Genomic DNA, 20,983 nt, shown 5'->3' on the forward strand with positions numbered 1-20,983 from the left:
ATATATAATGGATATATAATGTTTTACACATATTGTTATAATTAAAAAATATAAGAAAAGATATGGTAGATGCATGTGCATGGTAAAAGTAATGGAAAAAATAACGGAAGTTATAACGGGGTAAGGGTATTTTTGTCCAAAAAATTGTATAGTACAACTCTAAAAGCACAATGTACAAAATGATTAGCATTAAAAACATTGACATAAATGAGGGGTATAACTTTGATTGAGACTTATTATGTTTTTAGATATGATTCGATTAATAAATTTTAACTTAAATTATTTATAATTTAATTTTTTAATATTTAATTTATCACTAATATATACATTTTATATATTTAAATATACATCAAAATGACTATTAAACATAAAAAAAAATTGATTTTTAAAAATTATAAGAAAGTGGTAAAGAAAATAACTAAAGTTGGAAGAGTGAATTGATTAATGGATAGTAAATATGACAGGTAAAATAAGACAAATATATTATTATTTAATATTTTTAATGAAATTAGTTAATTTAAAAATAATTATAAAACATAAATTATCATGATACTTAGTTTAGATAATTTTTAATGACATAAAACAGCTAAGATGTTTAAATAGTTAAAATAAGTTTGTATAATGTAATGTTACATTATTAATTAACCTCGAGAGAATCAAAGTACTTTGTAAATTATTAGTCCAAGAATTATTGATCTCACGATCGTTCCACGAACTTATAATAAAAAACGCTCACAATAATATGTATTAGAAAAAAATATAAATATATATTTTTTACAATAATTCATTCTTAATGAAAAATATCAATTATATCTTTTGAGTTTGAGAATAAAAGAGCAATCTCAACAAAGTTGATTGAATAATTTATCTTTTTTTTTGAATGCATTGAATAATTTATCTAATATAACTATAAGATAAGATTACGAGTTCAACTCCCTGTGAAACTTATCTATTAACCTACCATTGAGAACCCGTTAATATTGTGAACTTTAGATATATATTATTTTATCCTTTTATAAATATTATGGTATGTTATGAATTGAATGTCTTTACTATTTTGTTTGATTTAATTGTATATTTTTAAAAGTTGTTTCTATAGTTTTATTTTCTAAATAAAAAATTATATTAACATGTGGACTCGAAACATGCATGTTAACTAAGTGACATGCTAACTATAGTCGTGTTCATGTTTAATTTTATCGTGTTTGTGTTGTTATCGTTCAACCATTAAGTCGTTAACAAACTCATTTACATGAATTGTTTAAGTCAAATATTTTTCTATATATTATTGTACCTGACAATTCGTGTATAATTTTTGTATTTTAAAAAAACATATTTAATCACTTAAATAATTTATAAAAATTTTCAAATATATAAATATCATTTCCTAGTTTATAATTCGATATTTTTATTTATGACAATATAGAATATTTTTATATTTTAATAAATTTGGCCTTAATATACAAACTTCTCTTCATTAATGCATGTTGTCATTTGTCAAACTACAAATAATGCGGACGTGTCGGCTAGGCTGCTTCCTCGGACGCGGAACTGACTGTTCACGACCTTCGCCCAGCCTAACGTGTCGCAAAACTATTGGCCCATGAAAGTCTCCATGAAGCCTCCATTTACAATTGAAGTCCACGCTTGAACTGCCTCCGTTAGATCAAGATCGCCCGATAATCTTCTACCACGTGTCCTCATCAATTATTTCTCCAATGCTAGATTATTACATGTATATAGCCGTAGTACGAGCCACCAAATCCACAAAATCCAAAACAAGACTTCAAAACACATCTTTTTTTGATAAAGTCTGCACACAAACTTTTCTCTTTGTATAGTTTCTTCAATTCAGATTCTTTTTTTATTTTTGTTATTCGATCTTCAATGATCAATAAATCCAATGAATACCCTCGCCGGATTTTGAGTTTTCCGGCGATTCGTCCCAGCGAAACCGTCTCATTCCCTAGCCTTATTGCAGCCTTGATCCATTTAGGCCATGCCATACGTGACTACAAGTCAAAAACGTTCTTCACAAACAGGAAAAACGCAAACTTTTTGATGCGTTTGGTCGATGATCTTCTCATTTTTCTTCAAGAGATCCGAAATGGGGATTCAAGGTTTGCGGGATCAATGGTGTTGAGCTTGTCTGAGCTGCATTTTTTGTTCCAGAAAGTTGTGTTCTTGCTGGAGGATTGCACCAGAGAAGATGCCAGGATATGGATGGTGGCTAAGTCGGAGCAGGTGTCGACCCAGTTTCGGGTGGTGGCTAGAGCCATGGCGGTGGCTCTGGATGTTCTGCCGTTTGGTGGGAGCGATGAAGTGAGGGAAGTGGTAGAGTTTGTGAGAAAGCAAGCTATGAGGTTTAAGTTTGAAGTTGAATTTGAAGATAGGGGAATCATGGATCAAGTTCTGAGGATTCTTGAACAATTTGAACGTGGGGTTGTTCCAGAATCAAGCGATCTAAAATGGGTTCTTGAAAGTTTGGGGATAAGAAGCTGGAGTGAGTGTCAAAGTGGGGTAAGGTTCTTGGATTCTGAGATTTGTTTGGAGGGGCAGACTGAAGAGATGCGAGATTTGCCCCTTCTCTCTGGCCTAATGGGGTTCTTGATCTACTGCCGTTGTACCGAGTTTGAATTCGGGGATGTTTCAACCACCACCAGAATGATGACGTCATCCGGCGGTGGTCGCCGGAATGATGACGTCATCCGGAGCTTGAACCCAGAAGATTTCCGGTGTCCCATTACTCTAGAACTGATGACTGATCCGGTGACTCTTTCCACGGGGCACACCTATGATCGGTCTTCAATTCTGAAATGGTTCAAGGCTGGAAATCACACATGTCCTATAACGGGTGAGAGGCTAATCAACATTGATTTGGTTCCCAATCTGGCTCTGAAGCAGATCATAAGGCAGTACTGCAATGAGAATGGGATTCCATTTCCAGAATCTGTATCGCGAAATCGTGATGTGATAAGATCAATTGGTAAGGGTAGTGTGGCTATGAAACTGCTGGCTAGTTTTCTAGTTGGCAGGCTTGTGGCAGGAACAAGTGAGCAGCAGAAGAAGGCGATTTACGAGATCCGTTCCCTCACCAAAACCAGCACTTTTAACAGGTCTTGTTTGAGCGAAGCGGGTGCCATCCCGCCTCTCTTGCTTCAGCTCGGTTCGTGGGATTCGTCGGTTCAAGAAAACAGCATTGCTGCTTTGCTAAACCTGTCCAAGAATTCGAAAAGCAGGGAAACCATTGCTGAAAATGGAGGCCTGGTTTTGATTCTTGATGTGTTAAAAGAGGGGCTTAAGATGGAAGCCAGGCAGCACGCTGCTGGTGCGTTGTATTATCTCGCCTCGGTGGAAGATTACAAGGCGATGATCGGGGAAAACCCCGAGGCTATCCCATCACTTGTGGAGCTAGTAAGGGCTGGGTGTGATCATGGGAAGAAGAATGCCCTGGTCACAATCTTCAGCCTCTTAACATGTCCTGAGAACCACTGGAAAGTGGTTTCAGCTGGGTTAGTACCCGTGCTGATTGATCTGCTGCCGTCTCTCAAAAGGGAAGACCTCATAGCAGATTGCCTCGCGGTTCTATCCTCTCTGTCCGAGAAGCTAGAAGGCGCGATAGTTGTCCTCTATGCCGGGGCTTTACCCATCGTTATTGATATCTTGAACTCCTGCAGCTCAAGAACAGCAAAGGAGTGCTGTGTTTCATTGCTGCTGGCCTTGTGCATCAATGGTGGATCAGATGCGGTTCGAGTTTTAGTGAAGAACCCATCTCTCATGCCGCCTTTGTATTTGCTGCTCACCCAAGGCACTTCTCGGGCGAGCAAAAAGGCCAGTTCGCTCATCAGATTGCTGCAAGAATTCAACAACAAGACCTCCTCTAGCTTCATCAATCCACCTCTTCCTCAAGACCAATTTGTCAATGTCTGGTGATACTTGTGTACATTAATATGCTATTTATTTGTGTATAGTTTGACAAGTGTGTGACTTTAGCTCGAGTTTTTAAGAGCTAAAAAAGTCACTATTCCGTACGCCAAAGCTTCTTGTTTTTATATGAAGCTTTGCTTTTCACAGATACATTTTTTTTTTTTTTACAAATGTTAATAGCAATGAAAAGTCTGTTGTATATGTAAACAAGAACAGTTGTTAGTTTCTATCAGATTCAGAATAAGATGTTTCTTTTACTATGTAAACCGCTTTTCATCCACAAATATCTTTACAAGGATTACAATCTTAGGAACACTTCATATGTTGCCAATAACATTATAGCAAGCATTTGAGTGTTTTAAATCAGAGTATCATTATTATAGTACTACAATGGCAGAAAGTAAGGATCAAGAGACTTATCTCTCGTCGAAAAATGTAGGGCGTTTTCTAGCGTAGCAACCACCTTATCCATGGATGGTCTTTGCTGTTTAAGCCCAGTGCATGACAAAGCTAGCTTAAACATAAGTTCAAAGGCCCCTTCAGGGTATTCTCCACCAAGTTTGGGATCTGCAAATTCTTTGATGTTCTTACCCTTTGTCAGATTTTTTGCCTGAGAACAAAGAAGGTCATCTGAAAAACTGAACAGAAAATGCACAAGAATACTATTTGGATGTTGATGGAAAGTAGCCCACCATTTTGTTTAGAGGCATCGGGCGATTCGCATCTATGTTGATAACCCTCTGACCGGACAAGAGCTGCAGCAGAACGATCCCGAAACTATACACATCTCCAAACGAATTGACTCGACGATTCTTTTGATACTCGGGATCAACATAACCAAATGTCCCTCTTACTTCTGAGCTTGCATAGGAGTTGCCAAGGTCAATAACCTTAGATAGCCCAAAGTCTGATAGTTTACCTTGGAAGTTGGCAGAAATAAGAATATTTGTTGGCTGCAAACATATGCAGATGAGAAAAGTTAACTGTCTGTTGGGCAGATGCCGGTGAAGGGCTAAGTCCAGCACTCTGCCTCTTGAAACTGTAATGGTAGTAAGGAAATAAAAGCTGTGCCTTCGCTACTAGCTATAGCTTTTGGCGTAGTGATAAACGCTTGATCCTAACACTTCTGTATGTGAAGGGTGGGGGATGAGCTTAGAGCATATATGAACTACCTTGATATCGCGGTGAACGATGCACCCTTCAGGAAATGTATGGAGATACAACAGCCCCCTAGCACAATCTATTGCAATTTCAAGTCTTTGGGTCCAAGAAAGAACCTTATTTTTATCTGCTTGGTCATGCAGTAGTATATGATTATTAAGTGGAAATGTTATATATGAAATAGAAATGCCACAGTTTTAATATAAACAGCTTACCAAAAAGCCATTGAGAAAGGTTCCCATTGTGGCACAGCTCATAGACGAGAAAACACTCATTTTGTCCATCATAGTGACCTAGCAGGGCTACAAGGTTTGGGTGTCTGATGTGTGAGAGGCTTGTGACTTCCCTAACAAATGTTTCCATTTGTCCGTCCTTAATTATGTGCTTGATTGCGACATGCTGGCCATGTGACAGTACACCTTTGTACACCTTCCCTGAAAATAACAACATTCCGGAAAGATTTGATCCACGAAAAAGGAAGACAACCCCAAAAAAATAAAGAAAAGGTTATATAATTGTTGGGCGGAGGGTTGAAGGGTCAAGTTAAGGTGACAAGGGGATTGTTGGGCGGAAGTCTAAAGGGCCAAGTCCAATATCCTCCTCTCGAAAATGTGGCAGTATAAGGAAATACAATTGCGTCTTTCGTTACGAGTTATAACTTTTTGGCGTAGTAGTAAGCACTTGATCTAACAAGTAGTATTAATGCTTGGTCACGGGTGCAAAAATTGTGCAATTAAAACTGGCGAAATTGTTGGGAGGAGGCCGGTGAAGGGCCAAGTCCACCAGACAGATGAAAAGCAGGTGTTCAGAGGGGAATTGTTAGACGGAGGCCGGTGAAGGGTCAAGTCCAGCACCCGGCAGCTAGAGAGCAAGTGCTTGGAGGAATGGTAGGGTTGGAAGCCGGTGAAGGGCCAAGTCCAGCACTAGGTGGTTAGAGGGATTGTTTGTTGGGCATAGGCCGGTGAAGGGTCAAGTCCAGCACCACGCGGCTAGGCGGCAGGTGCTGAGAAAGGGAATTGTTAGGTGAAGACTGATAAAGGGCCAAGTCCAAAGCCGGTGGCTAGGGAGATTGTTGGGCTGTAATTGGTGAAGGGGAGTCCTGCACCAGGTGGCTAGGAGGATTGTTGGTTGGCGCATTTGCTACAAACCTAACAATAATCAATCTTCCTGAGTTGGCTATTAAGTGGAGTTTAATTTATTCTCACCAGCTATTCCTTGACCAATGAAGTGTGAAGCACTGAGATTGTTAGTTGCAGAATAGATATCTTTCAGTGAAATGTTCAAGGAGCTGGGTTCTTCAGAGAATGAATACATTGATACTGTCACAAAAAACAAAGTAGGGAGGACTAATTCATGATTTCGAATTAAGAGCTTCAAAGAGATTATTCCCAATTGTAAAGGGTGTAACCTGTTCCTGTTTTTATAGGTTTCTTTTGAGCCCTTTTCTGATACATGATCCACAATGCCACTGATATCACTATTATAATCCCCATTACACCACCAATAAGAATCCAAAGACCTGCAAGCCAGCAGCCCATATTATTTTTCCAAGTCTATAAACACATCAGATCATATATTGACTTCAAGATTACCTCTGCTATAGCCAATTGCCCGTCGTCCTGCCTCGCTTCCTTCATCTCCAGTAACAGATTCTGAGGAGTTCATCATTTAATAGAAGCCTTAGAGTAAAGATGATTAATTACAAGTGCAAAGCCATAAAGGGCATTAACAGAAGTATATGGTCACAAAAAGATTGTAGAAAAGTTAAAGACAGTTTCTTGTATGCGCAGTTACACTACAGACATTGAAAGGTTCATAAGAAGTTAGGAGAAAAAGGTGAGTGTTAAAGTAGAGTTGAAGTTTTTGAGTTATATGCAGAAGGCAGATGGCTAGCTAGAAGGGTTGTTTTCTTATTCTTCTTGCTCTTAAGGAATTGACTTTGAACTACAAATGCCAAATGGCATAGTATGATACCACCACCCTCTTTGAGAGAATTCTTTAATAAAAGTAATAATCTGAGTGAAAACAACATTTTATTTCCTTATTTGTGGTGCAGAAAACAACATTGCCGGACTAGAATAAGTCAGAGTAATGAGACTACAACTACTCGGCTTTCGGTAAAGAACAAAGGACTCAGAAACAATGCGAACAATAAGGCAATAATATGGTTTTTAACTTCTTTTTTTTGGACCTAAAATGAGACCAACATTTTTGGTTTGTCGGCTATGAATTACTCCCTATTATAATATAGAGCAATGCTACAAATCACTCTGTATTTTCTTAACAATTTTTTCCTCATGTGTCATGATTAGTAGTTAAATTTATTTATTAGTTAGTTAGTGGTGAGTTAGTCAATTTATTGACATTCAATGAATGAAAGCCACATCATAAGAGAGAAGTGCGGAGGTAAAAATTAAGAGGGAGGTAAAAATTAGAAGGGAAAAATGAACATTTTCCTATAATATATGCATTAGATTTTTGGTAAATTATTAGTTGTCTTACAAATCGGATTTTTATGCTTTCAACTTTAAGTATTTGGTCCATGGAATAGGTTGGGAATGAAATATCATTTTCAGGAATAAACATATTCTATTATTTGTCTTTGTCTTTTATTCCTGGGAAATAACATTCATGGGAATGAGCTATTCCCTTTGCAAGGGAAATAGCCATTCCTATGGCCCCCTGGTATTAGCTATTCAATTCCCAAGCACTCGATAATAACTTTGTATTATAATACCAAAAATACCCATATATATATATATTATATATATATATATATATATATATATATATATATATATATATATATATATATATATATAATTAGGTTCAAATGCGGTTGGTACGCCCAAGTGCGGTTTTGTAGTTAAATATGAGCCATTAATCTTGCTTAAATCAACGTCGAGGATTACCAAAATTTAAAAAAAAAAAAAAAAACGTGGTGGCAATTTGGTAATTTTTGCATCTAGGTCAAATTTAAGGTGCGTGGGGTTTGTGCTTAAGGTGCGTGTGTTTTGTGCTTAATGTGAGTAGTTGTTGACACTTAAGGTGCGTGAGTTTTGTGCTTAATATGAGTAGTTGCTGAAATTTAAGATGCGTGGTTTTCCTTCTTAAGGTGTGTTGTTTTTCTTCTTAAAATGCGTGATTTGTACGCTTAAGGTGCGTCAGTTGTGTGAAACTTGGGGAGCCATTTTAAAATCTTAGGTGCGTGGTTTGTGTTCTTAATGTGCTTTGTTGTGTGCTTAAGGTGCATGATTTGTGTACTTAAGGTGGGTAATTTCTGTTCTTAAGGTGTTTTGTTTGTGTACTTAAGTTGCGTGGTTTGTGTACTTAAGGTGCACCATTTTAATGCTTAAGGTGCGTCAACCGCACGGAAAACCATCCTCGCAATTAAGCTAAACATTCTTAATAATTATTATGGTAATTAAGCTAAACATGATTCGTTTGATTTATTTTTATAATAGTTATAATTAAATTATTTCTCTTTTTTTTTTCATTTTTATTTTAGTAATAATATAATTACATAAATCATATTGCATATCGATTTTTTAAAGATAATTGCATACAAACGAGTAATATATTATTCAATTAATTGAGTGATACTTTTGCACTAATCTTATAATCAAATAAATGTAAACTTTTAAATATTCGAATTGTTTATAATTTCATCTTTAATTTTATTATCTAAATATATAATAAAAATTTTATCCGTGCATCGTACGGGTAATTGGGCAATTGTTTGCTCGAATTCAAGCAAGGATAACATCATAAAACATAATCGATCTATCCCATTTCATCAATTGCACTATATAATATTCGTTGTTATAATTTATATAATTGTATAGCAATCGAAATATTTTTAAAATATTATAACAAATCCATTTCGTGCAACACATTAATAAAATTACTAGTATGATTTTTATTTTTTAATATTGATATTTTGTGCTTTTAAAAGTAGGGAGTTGAGTTTAGTAATATACAATTGGATGTGTTGATTGAATGAAAAAAACAAACAAACAAAATAAAACAACAACAACAATTAATGGTTTTTATATCGATGTTGAACTTTTTAGGTCATTATGAGCACCTTTAAAATATTTTGCATAGGTAAATGTCTAGTATTGTATCAAGCAAATCATGAATAATTAGTATTAAACATTTTAAGTCATTGTGAGTACTTTTAAAATATTTTTCATAGGCATATCTTTTGCATTGAATCAAGCAAATCATGCCCATTCACTATTTAAGTAGAGATTATATATAAATGATGTTAAATATGTATACTTTAATGGTGAGAAGTGTTAAAAAGATTGACCATAAAATAGGTTCATTTATAGAACACTACATACATGTTCATTTTGAGCCGCTAAGGGTCAATGTTAATATTAAGCTCATTTTGAATACACTAAATGTGAATTTTTAAAGTACTAAAAGTTCTTTTGTAAAAAAATAGACAAATTACATTTTTAGTCCCTTAGTTGACAGATATGCAATGTAGTTACAAACTTTCAATTTTTCCAATTATAACCAATTTAGTTATTCTGTAAAATTTTCATTTGTAATTTAAGACATGGACTTTTTAGAAATTTCACACTCCACTAATTATTTAAGGTATCATGAAGATGATAAAGATTTTTTAACCAAATGTTTCATATTCTGTCACCACTCCAAAATGATATTACATAAATACTAAATAGTTTCTAAAATTTAAATTTTACAATAACATATCTTGAGTATAATTTTATCTCTCTTGTTTCCCTCAGATCTCTGGTTTCACTCCTCTCATTTCCTTCAGATCATTGGAGCCGAGATCTCAATCCCCGCTGGTCATCTCCCATTGCTTCTCTCCAAAGTAATAAAAGACAAAACCAAAGGCCAAATTTGAGGAGTCAAAACCAAACGCAAAAAATGAGCCCAAATTACATGGCAAGAACAAAAAGGGCCATTTTCCCACTAAAAAGCCTATAAAATGATGTGGCTTTAAACATATATGATATATTGATATAAATACTATCCCAGTTTGCATCTAACTTCAGAAACAAAAACAATGCATTTAAGCTGGGTCAGTATTTGACCAGGACATCCGTGCAATGTCTTTCATTGAGCTCTTCTCAATGATCAATAAGTGCCAACTATTATATAGTATGATAATATTATTTTATTTCAAATAATAGGTGATATGGATATTTTCAACACACAAAAAATTTATTTTCTAATTACTAAATGTCCTTAAATAAATTGATAAAAATTTATTATATAAGTAAATTCATTTTCCTAAATGGTTGTGGAATGTTACTTGTCACTACAAAACTAAACTCATTTTCCTTATGGCATCTCTTGATTTGTGAGTATTACTATCTTGTACTCTTAAAATATAATGTTAATAACCAGTGAATTAGGTAATCACTAGTTTGTAGGAAGTTCATCATTTGTTTTATGTTACTACTTTGCATGTTGTTAAATTTACTATCATTTCCCGAACTGATTAATATAATCTTGATTATCAGAATTGCATTAAATCATGAAATAGTTATAAAAAATTCATCATCTTGTTTCCTCCTCCATTTAGCATCTATGCTCTGTTTAATTGCTTGCTTCTTCAGGCCTTCTATTTATTTACTTTCTTTGGGGTTCTTATGCAATATCTAGATTATACTAGTCATCTTGGTTACTCCTAGTAGAACACCTTTGATTTTTAGATCTAGTTTCTTTGGCTGACGTTGTTGAGGCCATGAGGGCTATGTTGCATAGAAATTTTGAGAGCAGTGTTTTTTTGGAAAAAGTTTTCATGCCATTTCTTAATTAATCAAAAGTTTTTGAAATTAACCTTTCTAAATATAGAAAATAATTTTATGTACTAAATTTACCCTTCCAAAAATTTTTAAAAATAATTTTATAAACTCTAGATAACCTTTCTAAATATAGAAAATAATTTTAGGTACTAAATTGACCCGTCCAATATTTTTTTAAAATAATTTTATAAGCTATTGTGAACCTTTCTAAATATAGAAAATAATTTTATGCACTAAATTAACCCTTCTAAAAAATTTTAAAATTTTTTTTATAAACTCTAAAAAACCTTTCTAAATATAGAAAATAATTTGAGATACTAAATTGACCCTTCCAAAAATTTTTAAAAATAATTTTATAACCTCAAGATAACCTATCTAAATATAGAAAATAATTTTAGGTACTAAATTTATCCTTCCAAAATTTTTTTAAAATAATTTTATAAACTGGTGAAACTCTTTGACAACATAAAAAACCAAAAGCTCTGCCCTCCCTCTCTATCTATCCAAGGGATGGAAGGGCAGAGGCCAACGAAAAAAGTGCTCTCTGAACTGAACGTGAAAGTTGTTTTCCATCAGACGGCTGTTCCCGTAACTCTACTCTCGACTTGGATTATATATCCAAAAAGGTCCGCTCTCGGCCATTCCACACGCTGCCTAAATATAGAAAATAATTTTATGCACTAAATTAACACTTCCAAAAATTTTTAAAAATAATTTTACAACATCAAGCTAACCTATCTAAATATAAAAAATAATTTTAGGTACTAAATTGACCCTTCCAACAATTTTTAAAAGTAATTTTATAAACTCTAGATAACCTTTCTAAATATAGAAAATAATTTTGGGTACTAAATTGACCCTTCCAAAAATTTTTAAAAATAATTTTATACATTCTAGATAACCTTTCTAAACATAGAAAATAATTTTATGTACTAAATTTAACCTTCCAATAATTTTTAAAAATAATTTTATAAACTCAAGATAACCTTTCTAAATATAGAAAATAATTTTAGGTACTAAATTGACCCTTCCAACTATTTTTAAAAGTAATTTTATAAACTCTAGATAACCTTTCTAAATATAGAAAATAATTTTATGTTGTAAATTTACCCTTCCAAAAATTTTTAAAAATAATTTTATAAACTCAAGATAACCTTTCTAAATATAGAAAATAATTTTATGCACTAAATTAACCCTTCCAAATATTTTTAAAATTAATGTTATAAACTCTAGATACCCTATCTAAATATTGAAAATAATTTTATGTACTAAATTAACCGTTCCAAATATTTTTAAAATTAATTTTATTAACTCTAGATAACCTTTCTAAATACAGAAAATAATTTTATGTACTAAATTTACACTTCCAAAAATTTTTTAAAATAATTTTATAAACTGGTGTAAAAGTTTCTAAATATAGAAAATAATTTTATGCACTAAATTAACCCTTCCAAAAATTTTAAAAAATAATTTCATAAAATCAATATACCCTTTCTAAATATATAAAATAATTTTATGCACTAAATTAACAATTCCAAATATTTTAAAAATTAAAGTTATAAACTCTAGATAACCTTTCTAAATATTGAAAATAATTATATGTACTAAATTAACCCTTCCAAATATTTTTAAAATTAATGTTATAAACTCTAGATAACCTTTATAAATATTAAAAATAATTTTAGGTACTAAATTTAACCTTCCAAAAATTTTTCAAAATAATTTTATAAACTCTATATAACCTTTCTAAATATAGAAAATAATTTTATGCAATAAATTATCCCTTCCAAATATTTTTAAAATTAATGTTATAAACTCTAGATAACATTTCTAAATAATAAAAATAATTTTATGTACTAAATTAACCCATCCAAATATTTTTAAAATTAATGTTATAAACTCTAGATAACCTTTCTAAATATTGAAAATAATTTTATGTAATAATTAACCCTTCCAAATATTTTTAAAATTAATTTTATAAACTCTAGATAACCTTTCTAAATATAGAAAATAATTTTATGTACTAAATTTACACTTCCAAAACTTTTTAAAAATAATTTTATAAACTGTTGTGAACCTTTCTAAATATAGAAAATAATTTTATGAACTAAATTAATACCTCAAAAAAATTTTAAAAATAATTTTATAAAATCTAGATAACTTTTCTAAATATTGAAAATAATTTGAGATACTAAATTGACCCTTCAAAATTTTTATAAAAATAATTTTATAAACTCTTGTGAACCTTTCTAAATATAGAAAATAATTTTATGCACTAAATTAACCCTACCAAAAATTTTTAAAAATAATTTTATAAACTCTAGATAACCTTTTTAAATATAGAAAATAATTTTATGTACTAAATTTTCACATCCAAAAATTTTTTATAATAAATTTATAAATTGTTGTGAACCTTTATAAATATAAAAAATAATTTTAGGTACTAAATTGACCTTTCCAATAATTTTTAAAATTAATTCTATAAACTCTTGTGAACCTTTCTAAATATAGAAAATAATTTTAGGTACTAAATTGACCCTTCAAAAAATTTTTAAAAGTAATATTATAAACTCTAGATAACCATTTTAAATATAGAAAATAATTTTATGTACTAAATTTACCATTCCAAAAATTATGAAAAATAATTTTATAAACTCTAGATAACCTTTCTAATGTAGAAAATAATTTTAGGTACTAAATTGAACCTTCCAAAAATTTTTAAAAGTAATTTTATAAACTCCAGATAACCATTCTAAATATAGAAAATAATTTTATGTACTAAATTTACACTTCCAAAAATTTTTAAAAATAATTTTATAAATTGTTGTGAACCTTTCTAAATATAAAAAATAATTTTAGTTACTAAATTGACCCTTTCAAAAATTTTTAAAATTAATTCATTAAACTCTAGATAACCTTTCTAAATATAGAAAATAATTTTAGGTACTAAATTGACCCTATCAAAAAATTTTAAAAGTAATATTATAAACTCTAGATAACCATTCTAAATATAGAAAATAATTTTATGTACTAAATTTACCAATCCAAAAATTTTGAAAAATAATTTTATAAACTCTAGATAACCTTTCTAAATATAGAGAATAATTTTATGCACTAAATTAACCCTTCCAAAAATTTTTAAAAAGAATTTTATAAATTATAGATAACCTTTCTAATTATACAAAATAATTTTATGTACTAAATTTACTCGTCCAAAAATTTTTAAAAATAATTCTATAAACTCTAGATAACTTTTCGAAATATAGAAAATAATTTTTGGTACTAAATTGACCCTTCCAACAATTTTTAAAAGTAATTTTATAAAATCTAGAAAACCATTCTAAATATAGAAAATAATTTTATGTACTAAATTTACCCTTCCAAAAATTTTTAAAAATAATTCTATAAACTCTAGATAACCTTTCAAAATATAGAAAATAATTTTAGGTACTAAATTGACCCTTCCAAAAATTTTTAAAAATAATTTTATAAACTCTAGATAACCTTTGTAAATATAGAAAAAAATTTTATGTACTAAATTTATCATTCCAAAAATTTTTAAAAATAATTTTATAAACTCTAGATAACCTTTGTAAATATAGAAAATAATTTTACGTACTAAATTGACCCTTCCAATAACTTTTAAAAATAATTTTATAAACTCTAGATAACTATTCTAAATATAGAAAATAATATTATGTACTAAATTTACCTTTCCAAAAATTTTTAAAAATAATTTTATAAAATTTAGATAACCATTATAAATATAGAAAATAATTTGAGATACTAAATTGACCATTCCATTTTTTTTATAAATAATTTTATAAATCTTGTGAACCTTTCTAAATATAGAAAATAATTTTAGGTACTAAATTGACCCTTCCAAAAATTTTTAAAAGTAATTTTATAAACTCTAGATAACCATTCTAAATATAGAAAATAATTTTATGTACTAAATTTACACTTCCAAAAATTTTTTAAAATAATTTTATAAATTGTTGTGAACCTTTCTAAATATAAAAAATAATTTTTGGTACTAAATTGACCCATCCAAAAATTTTCAAAATTAATTCTTTAAACTCTAGATCACCTTTCTAAATATAGAAAATAAGTTTAGGTACTAAATTGACCCTTTCCAAAATTTTAAAAAGATATATTATAAACTCTAGATAACCTTTCTAAATATAGAAAATAATTTTATGTACCAAATTTATCCTTTCAGAAATTTTTAAAAATAATTTTATAAACTCTAGATAGCTTTTCTAAATATAGAAAATAATTTTAGGTACTAAATTGACCCTTCCAACAATTTTTAAAAGTAACTTTAACAACTCTAGATAACCATTCTAAATATAGAAAATAATTTTATGTACTAAATTTACACTTCAAATTTTTTTTAAAATAATTTTTTAAACTGTTTTGAACCTTTCTAAATATAGAAAATAATTTTAGGTACTAAAGTGACCCTTCCAAAAATTTTTAAAAATAATTTTATAAACTCTAGATAACCTTTCTAAATATAGAAAATAATTTAATGCACTAAATTAACCCTTTCAAATATTTTTAAAATTAATATTATAAACTCGAGATAACCTCTCCAAATATTGAAAATAATTTTAGATACTAAATTAACCCTTCCAACAATTTATAAAAGTAATTTTATAAACTCTAGATAACCTTTCTAAACATTGAAAATTATTTTTTGTACTAAATTAACCCTTCCAAAAATTTTAAAAAATAAGTTTATAAACTCTTGATAACCTTTCTAAATATAGAAAATAATTTGAGATACGAAATTGACCCATCCAAAAATTTTTAAAAATAATTCTATAAAACCTAGATAACCTTTCTAAATAAAGAAAATAATTTTATGTACTAAATTGACCCTTCCAACAATTTTTAAAAGTAATTTTATAAATCAAGATAACCTTTCTAAATATAGAAAATAATTTTATGTACTAAATTTACCCTTCCATAAATTTTTAAAAATCATTCTATAAACTCTAGATAACATTTTCAAATATAGAAAATAATTTTAGGTACTAAATTGACCCTTCCAAAAATTTTAAAAAATAATTTTATAAACTCTAGATAACCTTTCTAAATATAGAAAATAATTTTATGTATTAAACTTACCCTTTCAAAAAATTTTAAAAATAATTTTATAAACTCTAGATAACCTTTCTAAATATAGAAAATAATTTTATATACTAAATTAACCATTCGAAAAATTTTTAAAAATAATTTTATATACACTAAATAACCACTCTAAATATAGAAAATAATTTTATGTACTAAATTGACCCTTCCAAAAATTTTTAAAAATAATTTTATTAAATCTAGATAATATTTCTAAATATAAAAAATAATTTGAGATACTAAATTGACCATTTCAAATTTTTTTTAATATAATTTAATAAAATCTTGTGAACCTTTCTAAATATAGAAAATAATTTTATGCACTAAATTAACCCTTCCAAAAATTTTTAAAAAGAATTTTATAATCTCTAGATAACCTTTCTAATTATAGAAAATAATTTTATGTACTAAATTTACCCTTCCAAAAATTTTTAAAAATAATTCTATAAACTCTAGATATCGTTTCTAAATATAGAAAATAATTTTAGATACTAAATTGACCCTTCCAACAATTTTTAAATGTAATTTTATAAACTCTAGATAACCATTCTAAATATAGAAAATAATTTTATGTGCTAAATTTTCACTTCCAAGAATTTTTTATAATAAATTTATAAATTGTTGTGAACCTTTATAAATATAAAAAATAATTTTAGGTACTAAATTTACCCTTCCAATAATTTTTAAAATTAATTCTATAAAGTCTTGTGAACCTTTCTAAATATAGAAAATAATTTTAGGTACTAAATTGACCCTTCCAAAAATTTTTAAAAGTAATATTATAAACTCTAGATAACCATTCTGAATATAGAAAATAATTTTATGTACTAAATTTACCATTCCAACAATTATGAAAAAATAATTTTATAAACTCTAGATAACCTTTCTAAATATAGAAAATAATTTTAGGTACTAAATTGAACCTTCCAACAATTTTTAAAAGTAATTTTATAAACTCTAGAGAACCACTCTAAATATAGAAAATAATTTTATGTACTAAATTTACACTTCCAAAATTTTATTAAAATAATTTTATAAATTGTTGTGAACCTTTCTAAATATAAAAAATAATTTTAGGTACTAAATTGACCCTTCCAAAAATTTTTAAAATTAATTCTTTAAACTCTAGATAACCTTTCTAAATATAGAAAATAATTTTAGGTACTAAATTGACCCTATCAAAAATTTTTAAAAGTAATATTATAAACTCTAGATAACCATTCTAAATATAGAAAATAATTTTATGTACTAAATTTATCAATCCAAAAATTTTGAAAAATAATTTTATAAACTCTAGATAACCTTTCTAAATATAGAGAATAATTTTATGCACTAAATTAACCCTTCCAAAAATTTTTAAAAATAATTTTATAAATCAAGATAACCTTTCTAAATATATAAAAAAAAACTTTATGTACTAAATTTACCCTTCCATAAATTTTGAAAAATAATTCTATAATCTCTAGATAACATTTCCAAATATAGAAAATAATTTTAGGTACTAAATTGACCCTTCCAAAAATTTTAAAAAATAATTTTATAAACTCTAGATAACATTTCTAAATATCGAAAATAATTTTATGTACTAAACTTACCCTTTCAAAAATTTTTAAAAATAATTTTATAAACTCTAGATAACTTTTCTAAATATAGAGAATAATTTTATGCACTAAATTAACCCTTCCAAAAATTTTTAAAAATAATTTTATAAATCAAGATAACCTTTCTAAATATAGAAAATAACTTTATGTACTAAATTTACCCTTTCATAAATTTTTAAAAATAATTCTATAAACTCTAGATAACATTTCCAAATATAGAAAATAATTTTAGGTACTAAATTGACCCATCCTAAAATTTTAAAAAATAATTTTATAAACTCTAGATAACCTTTCTTAATATAGAAAATAATTTTATGTACTAAACTTACCCTTTCAAAAATTTTTAAAAATAATTTTATAAACTATAGATAACCTTTCTAAATATAGAAAATAATTTTATGCACTAAATTAACCCTTCCAAAAATTTTTAAAAATAATTTTATATACACTAAATAACCAGTCTAAATATAGAAAATAATTTTATGTACTAAATTTACCCTTCCAAAAATTGTTAAAAATAATTTTATAAAATCTAGATAATCTTTCTAAATATAAAAAAATAATTTGAGATACTAAATTGACCATTCCAAAATTTTTTAAAAATAATTTAATAACTCTTGCGAACCTTTCTAAATATAGAGAATCATTTTATTCACTAAATCAACCCTTCGAAAAATTTTAAAAAAGAATTTTATAAATTCTAGATAACCTTTCTAATTATAGAAAATAATTTTATGTACTAAATTTACCCTTCCAAAAATTTTTAAAAATAATTTTATAAAATTTAGATAACCATTATAAATATAGAAAATAATTTGAGATACTAAATTGACCATTCCATTTTTTTTATAAATAATTTTATAAATCTTGTGAACCTTTCTAAATATAGAAAATAATTTTAGGTACTAAATTGACCCTTCCAAAAATTTTTAAAAGTAATTTTATAAACTCTAGATAACCATTCTAAATATAGAAAATAATTTTATGTACTAAATTTACACTTCCAAAAATTTTTTAAAATAATTTTATAAATTGTTGTGAACCTTTCTAAATATAAAAAATAATTTTTGGTACTAAATTGACCCATCCAAAAATTTTCAAAATTAATTCTTTAAACTCTAGATCACCTTTCTAAATATAGAAAATAAGTTTAGGTACTAAATTGACCCTTTCCAAAATTTTAAAAAGATATATTATAAACTCTAGATAACCTTTCTAAATATAGAAAATAATTTTATGTACCAAATTTATCCTTTCAGAAATTTTTAAAAATAATTTTATAAACTCTAGATAGCTTTTCTAAATATAGAAAATAATTTTAGGTACTAAATTGACCCTTCCAACAATTTTTAAAAGTAACTTTAACAACTCTAGATAACCATTCTAAATATAGAAAATAATTTTATGTACTAAATTTACACTTCAAAATTTTTTTAAAAATAATTTTTTAAACTGTTTTGAACCTTTCTAAATATAGAAAATAATTTTAGGTACTAAAGTGACCCTTCCAAAAATTTTTAAAAATAATTTTATAAACTCTAGATAACCTTTCTAAATATAGAAAATAATTTAATGCACTAAATTAACCCTTTCAAATATTTTTAAAATTAATATTATAAACTCGAGATAACCTCTCCAAATATTGAAAATAATTTTAGATACTAAATTAACCCTTCCAACAATTTATAAAAGTAATTTTATAAACTCTAGATAACCTTTCTAAACATTGAAAATTATTTTTTGTACTAAATTAACCCTTCCAAAAATTTTAAAAAATAAGTTTATAAACTCTTGATAACCTTTCTAAATATAGAAAATAATTTGAGATACGAAATTGACCCATCCAAAAATTTTTAAAAATAATTCTATAAAACCTAGATAACCTTTCTAAATAAAGAAAATAATTTTATGTACTAAATTGACCCTTCCAACAATTTTTAAAAGTAATTTTATAAATCAAGATAACCTTTCTAAATATAGAAAATAATTTTATGTACTAAATTTACCCTTCCATAAATTTTTAAAAATCATTCTATAAACTCTAGATAACATTTTCAAATATAGAAAATAATTTTAGGTACTAAATTGACCCTTCCAAAAATTTTAAAAAATAATTTTATAAACTCTAGATAACCTTTCTAAATATAGAAAATAATTTTATGTATTAAACTTACCCTTTCAAAAAATTTTAAAAATAATTTTATAAACTCTAGATAACCTTTCTAAATATAGAAAATAATTTTATATACTAAATTAACCATTCGAAAAATTTTTAAAAATAATTTTATATACACTAAATAACCACTCTAAATATAGAAAATAATTTTATGTACTAAATTGACCCTTCCAAAAATTTTTAAAAATAATTTTATTAAATCTAGATAATATTTCTAAATATAAAAAATAATTTGAGATACTAAATTGACCATTTCAAATTTTTTTTAAAATAATTTAATAAAATCTTGTGAACCTTTCTAAATATAGAAAATAATTTTATGCACTAAATTAACCCTTCCAAAAATTTTTAAAAAGAATTTTATAATCTCTAGATAACCTTTCTAATTATAGAAAATAATTTTATGTACTAAATTTACCCTTCCAAAAATTTTTAAAAATAATTCTATAAACTCTAGATAACGTTTCTAAATATAGAAAATAATTTTAGATACTAAATTGACCCTTCCAACAATTTTTAAATGTAATTTTATAAACTCTAGATAACCATTCTAAATATAGAAAATAATTTTATGTGCTAAATTTTCACTTCCAAGAATTTTTTATAATAAATTTATAAATTGTTGTGAACCTTTATAAATATAAAAAATAATTTTAGGTACTAAATTTACCCTTCCAATAATTTTTAAAATTAATTCTATAAAGTCTTGTGAACCTTTCTAAATATAGAAAATAATTTTAGGTACTAAATTGACCCTTCCAAAAATTTTCAAAAGTAATATTATAAACTCTAGATAACCATTCTGAATATAGAAAATAATTTTATGTACTAAATTTACCATTCCAACAATTATGAAAAAATAATTTTATAAACTCTAGATAACCTTTCTAAATATAGAAAATAATTTTAGGTACTAAATTGAACCTTCCAACAATTTTTAAAAGTAATTTTATAAACTCTAGAGAACCATTCTAAATATACAAAATAATTTTATGTACTAAATTTACACTTCCAAAATTTTATTAAAATAATTTTATAAATTGTTGTGAACCTTTCTAAATATAAAAAATAATTTTAGGTACTAAATTGACCCTTCCAAAAATTTTTAAAATTAATTCTTTATACTCTAGATAACCTTTCTAAATATAGAAAATAATTTTAGGTACTAAATTGACCCTTTCAAAAAT

At 27.2% G+C, this 20,983-nt stretch overlaps 2 protein-coding genes across 2 annotated transcripts; one reads left to right on the plus strand and one right to left on the minus strand.

Moving 5' to 3' along the window:
• Positions 1 to 1,780: 1,780 nt before the first annotated feature.
• On the plus strand, positions 1,781 to 4,087 carry LOC109160249 (U-box domain-containing protein 18-like). The gene has a single exon (XM_019308518.1). It carries the CDS (start codon positions 1,888 to 1,890, stop codon positions 3,931 to 3,933), a length of 2,046 nt encoding a protein of 681 aa, XP_019164063.1. The 5' UTR covers positions 1,781 to 1,887; the 3' UTR covers positions 3,934 to 4,087.
• A 109-nt stretch (positions 4,088 to 4,196) lies between these two features.
• Positions 4,197 to 6,821, minus strand: LOC109160252 (probable receptor-like protein kinase At5g18500). Its single transcript, XM_019308522.1, has 7 exons — positions 6,681 to 6,821; positions 6,497 to 6,607; positions 6,294 to 6,407; positions 5,304 to 5,522; positions 5,100 to 5,215; positions 4,620 to 4,880; positions 4,197 to 4,537 (listed from the first exon to the last, which is right to left on the minus strand). Exons 1-7 carry the CDS (start codon positions 6,754 to 6,756, stop codon positions 4,313 to 4,315), a joined length of 1,122 nt encoding a protein of 373 aa, XP_019164067.1. The 5' UTR covers positions 6,757 to 6,821; the 3' UTR covers positions 4,197 to 4,312.
• Positions 6,822 to 20,983: the final 14,162 nt, after the last annotated feature.

The sequence above is a fragment of the Ipomoea nil genome, unplaced genomic scaffold, assembly GCF_001879475.1.
Source record: "Ipomoea nil cultivar Tokyo-kokei standard unplaced genomic scaffold, Asagao_1.1 scaffold2845, whole genome shotgun sequence".
In the NCBI taxonomy this organism is placed as follows: domain Eukaryota; kingdom Viridiplantae; phylum Streptophyta; class Magnoliopsida; order Solanales; family Convolvulaceae; genus Ipomoea; species Ipomoea nil.

Excerpts from the sequence above, each read along its gene's own strand:
- LOC109160252 (XM_019308522.1), bottom strand. The coding sequence starts at position 6,756 with ATGATGAACTCCTCAGAATCTGTTACTGGAGATGAAGGAAGCGAGGCA. Across the intron at positions 6,608-6,680 it reads GGCAATTGGCTATAGCAGAG|GTCTTTGGATTCTTATTGGT; the intron begins GTAATCTTGAAG and ends GCTGGCTTGCAG. Across the intron at positions 4,538-4,619 it reads CGATGCCTCTAAACAAAATG|GCAAAAAATCTGACAAAGGG; the intron begins GTGGGCTACTTT and ends CTTTGTTCTCAG.
- LOC109160249 (XM_019308518.1), top strand. The coding sequence starts at position 1,888 with ATGATCAATAAATCCAATGAATACCCTCGCCGGATTTTGAGTTTTCCG.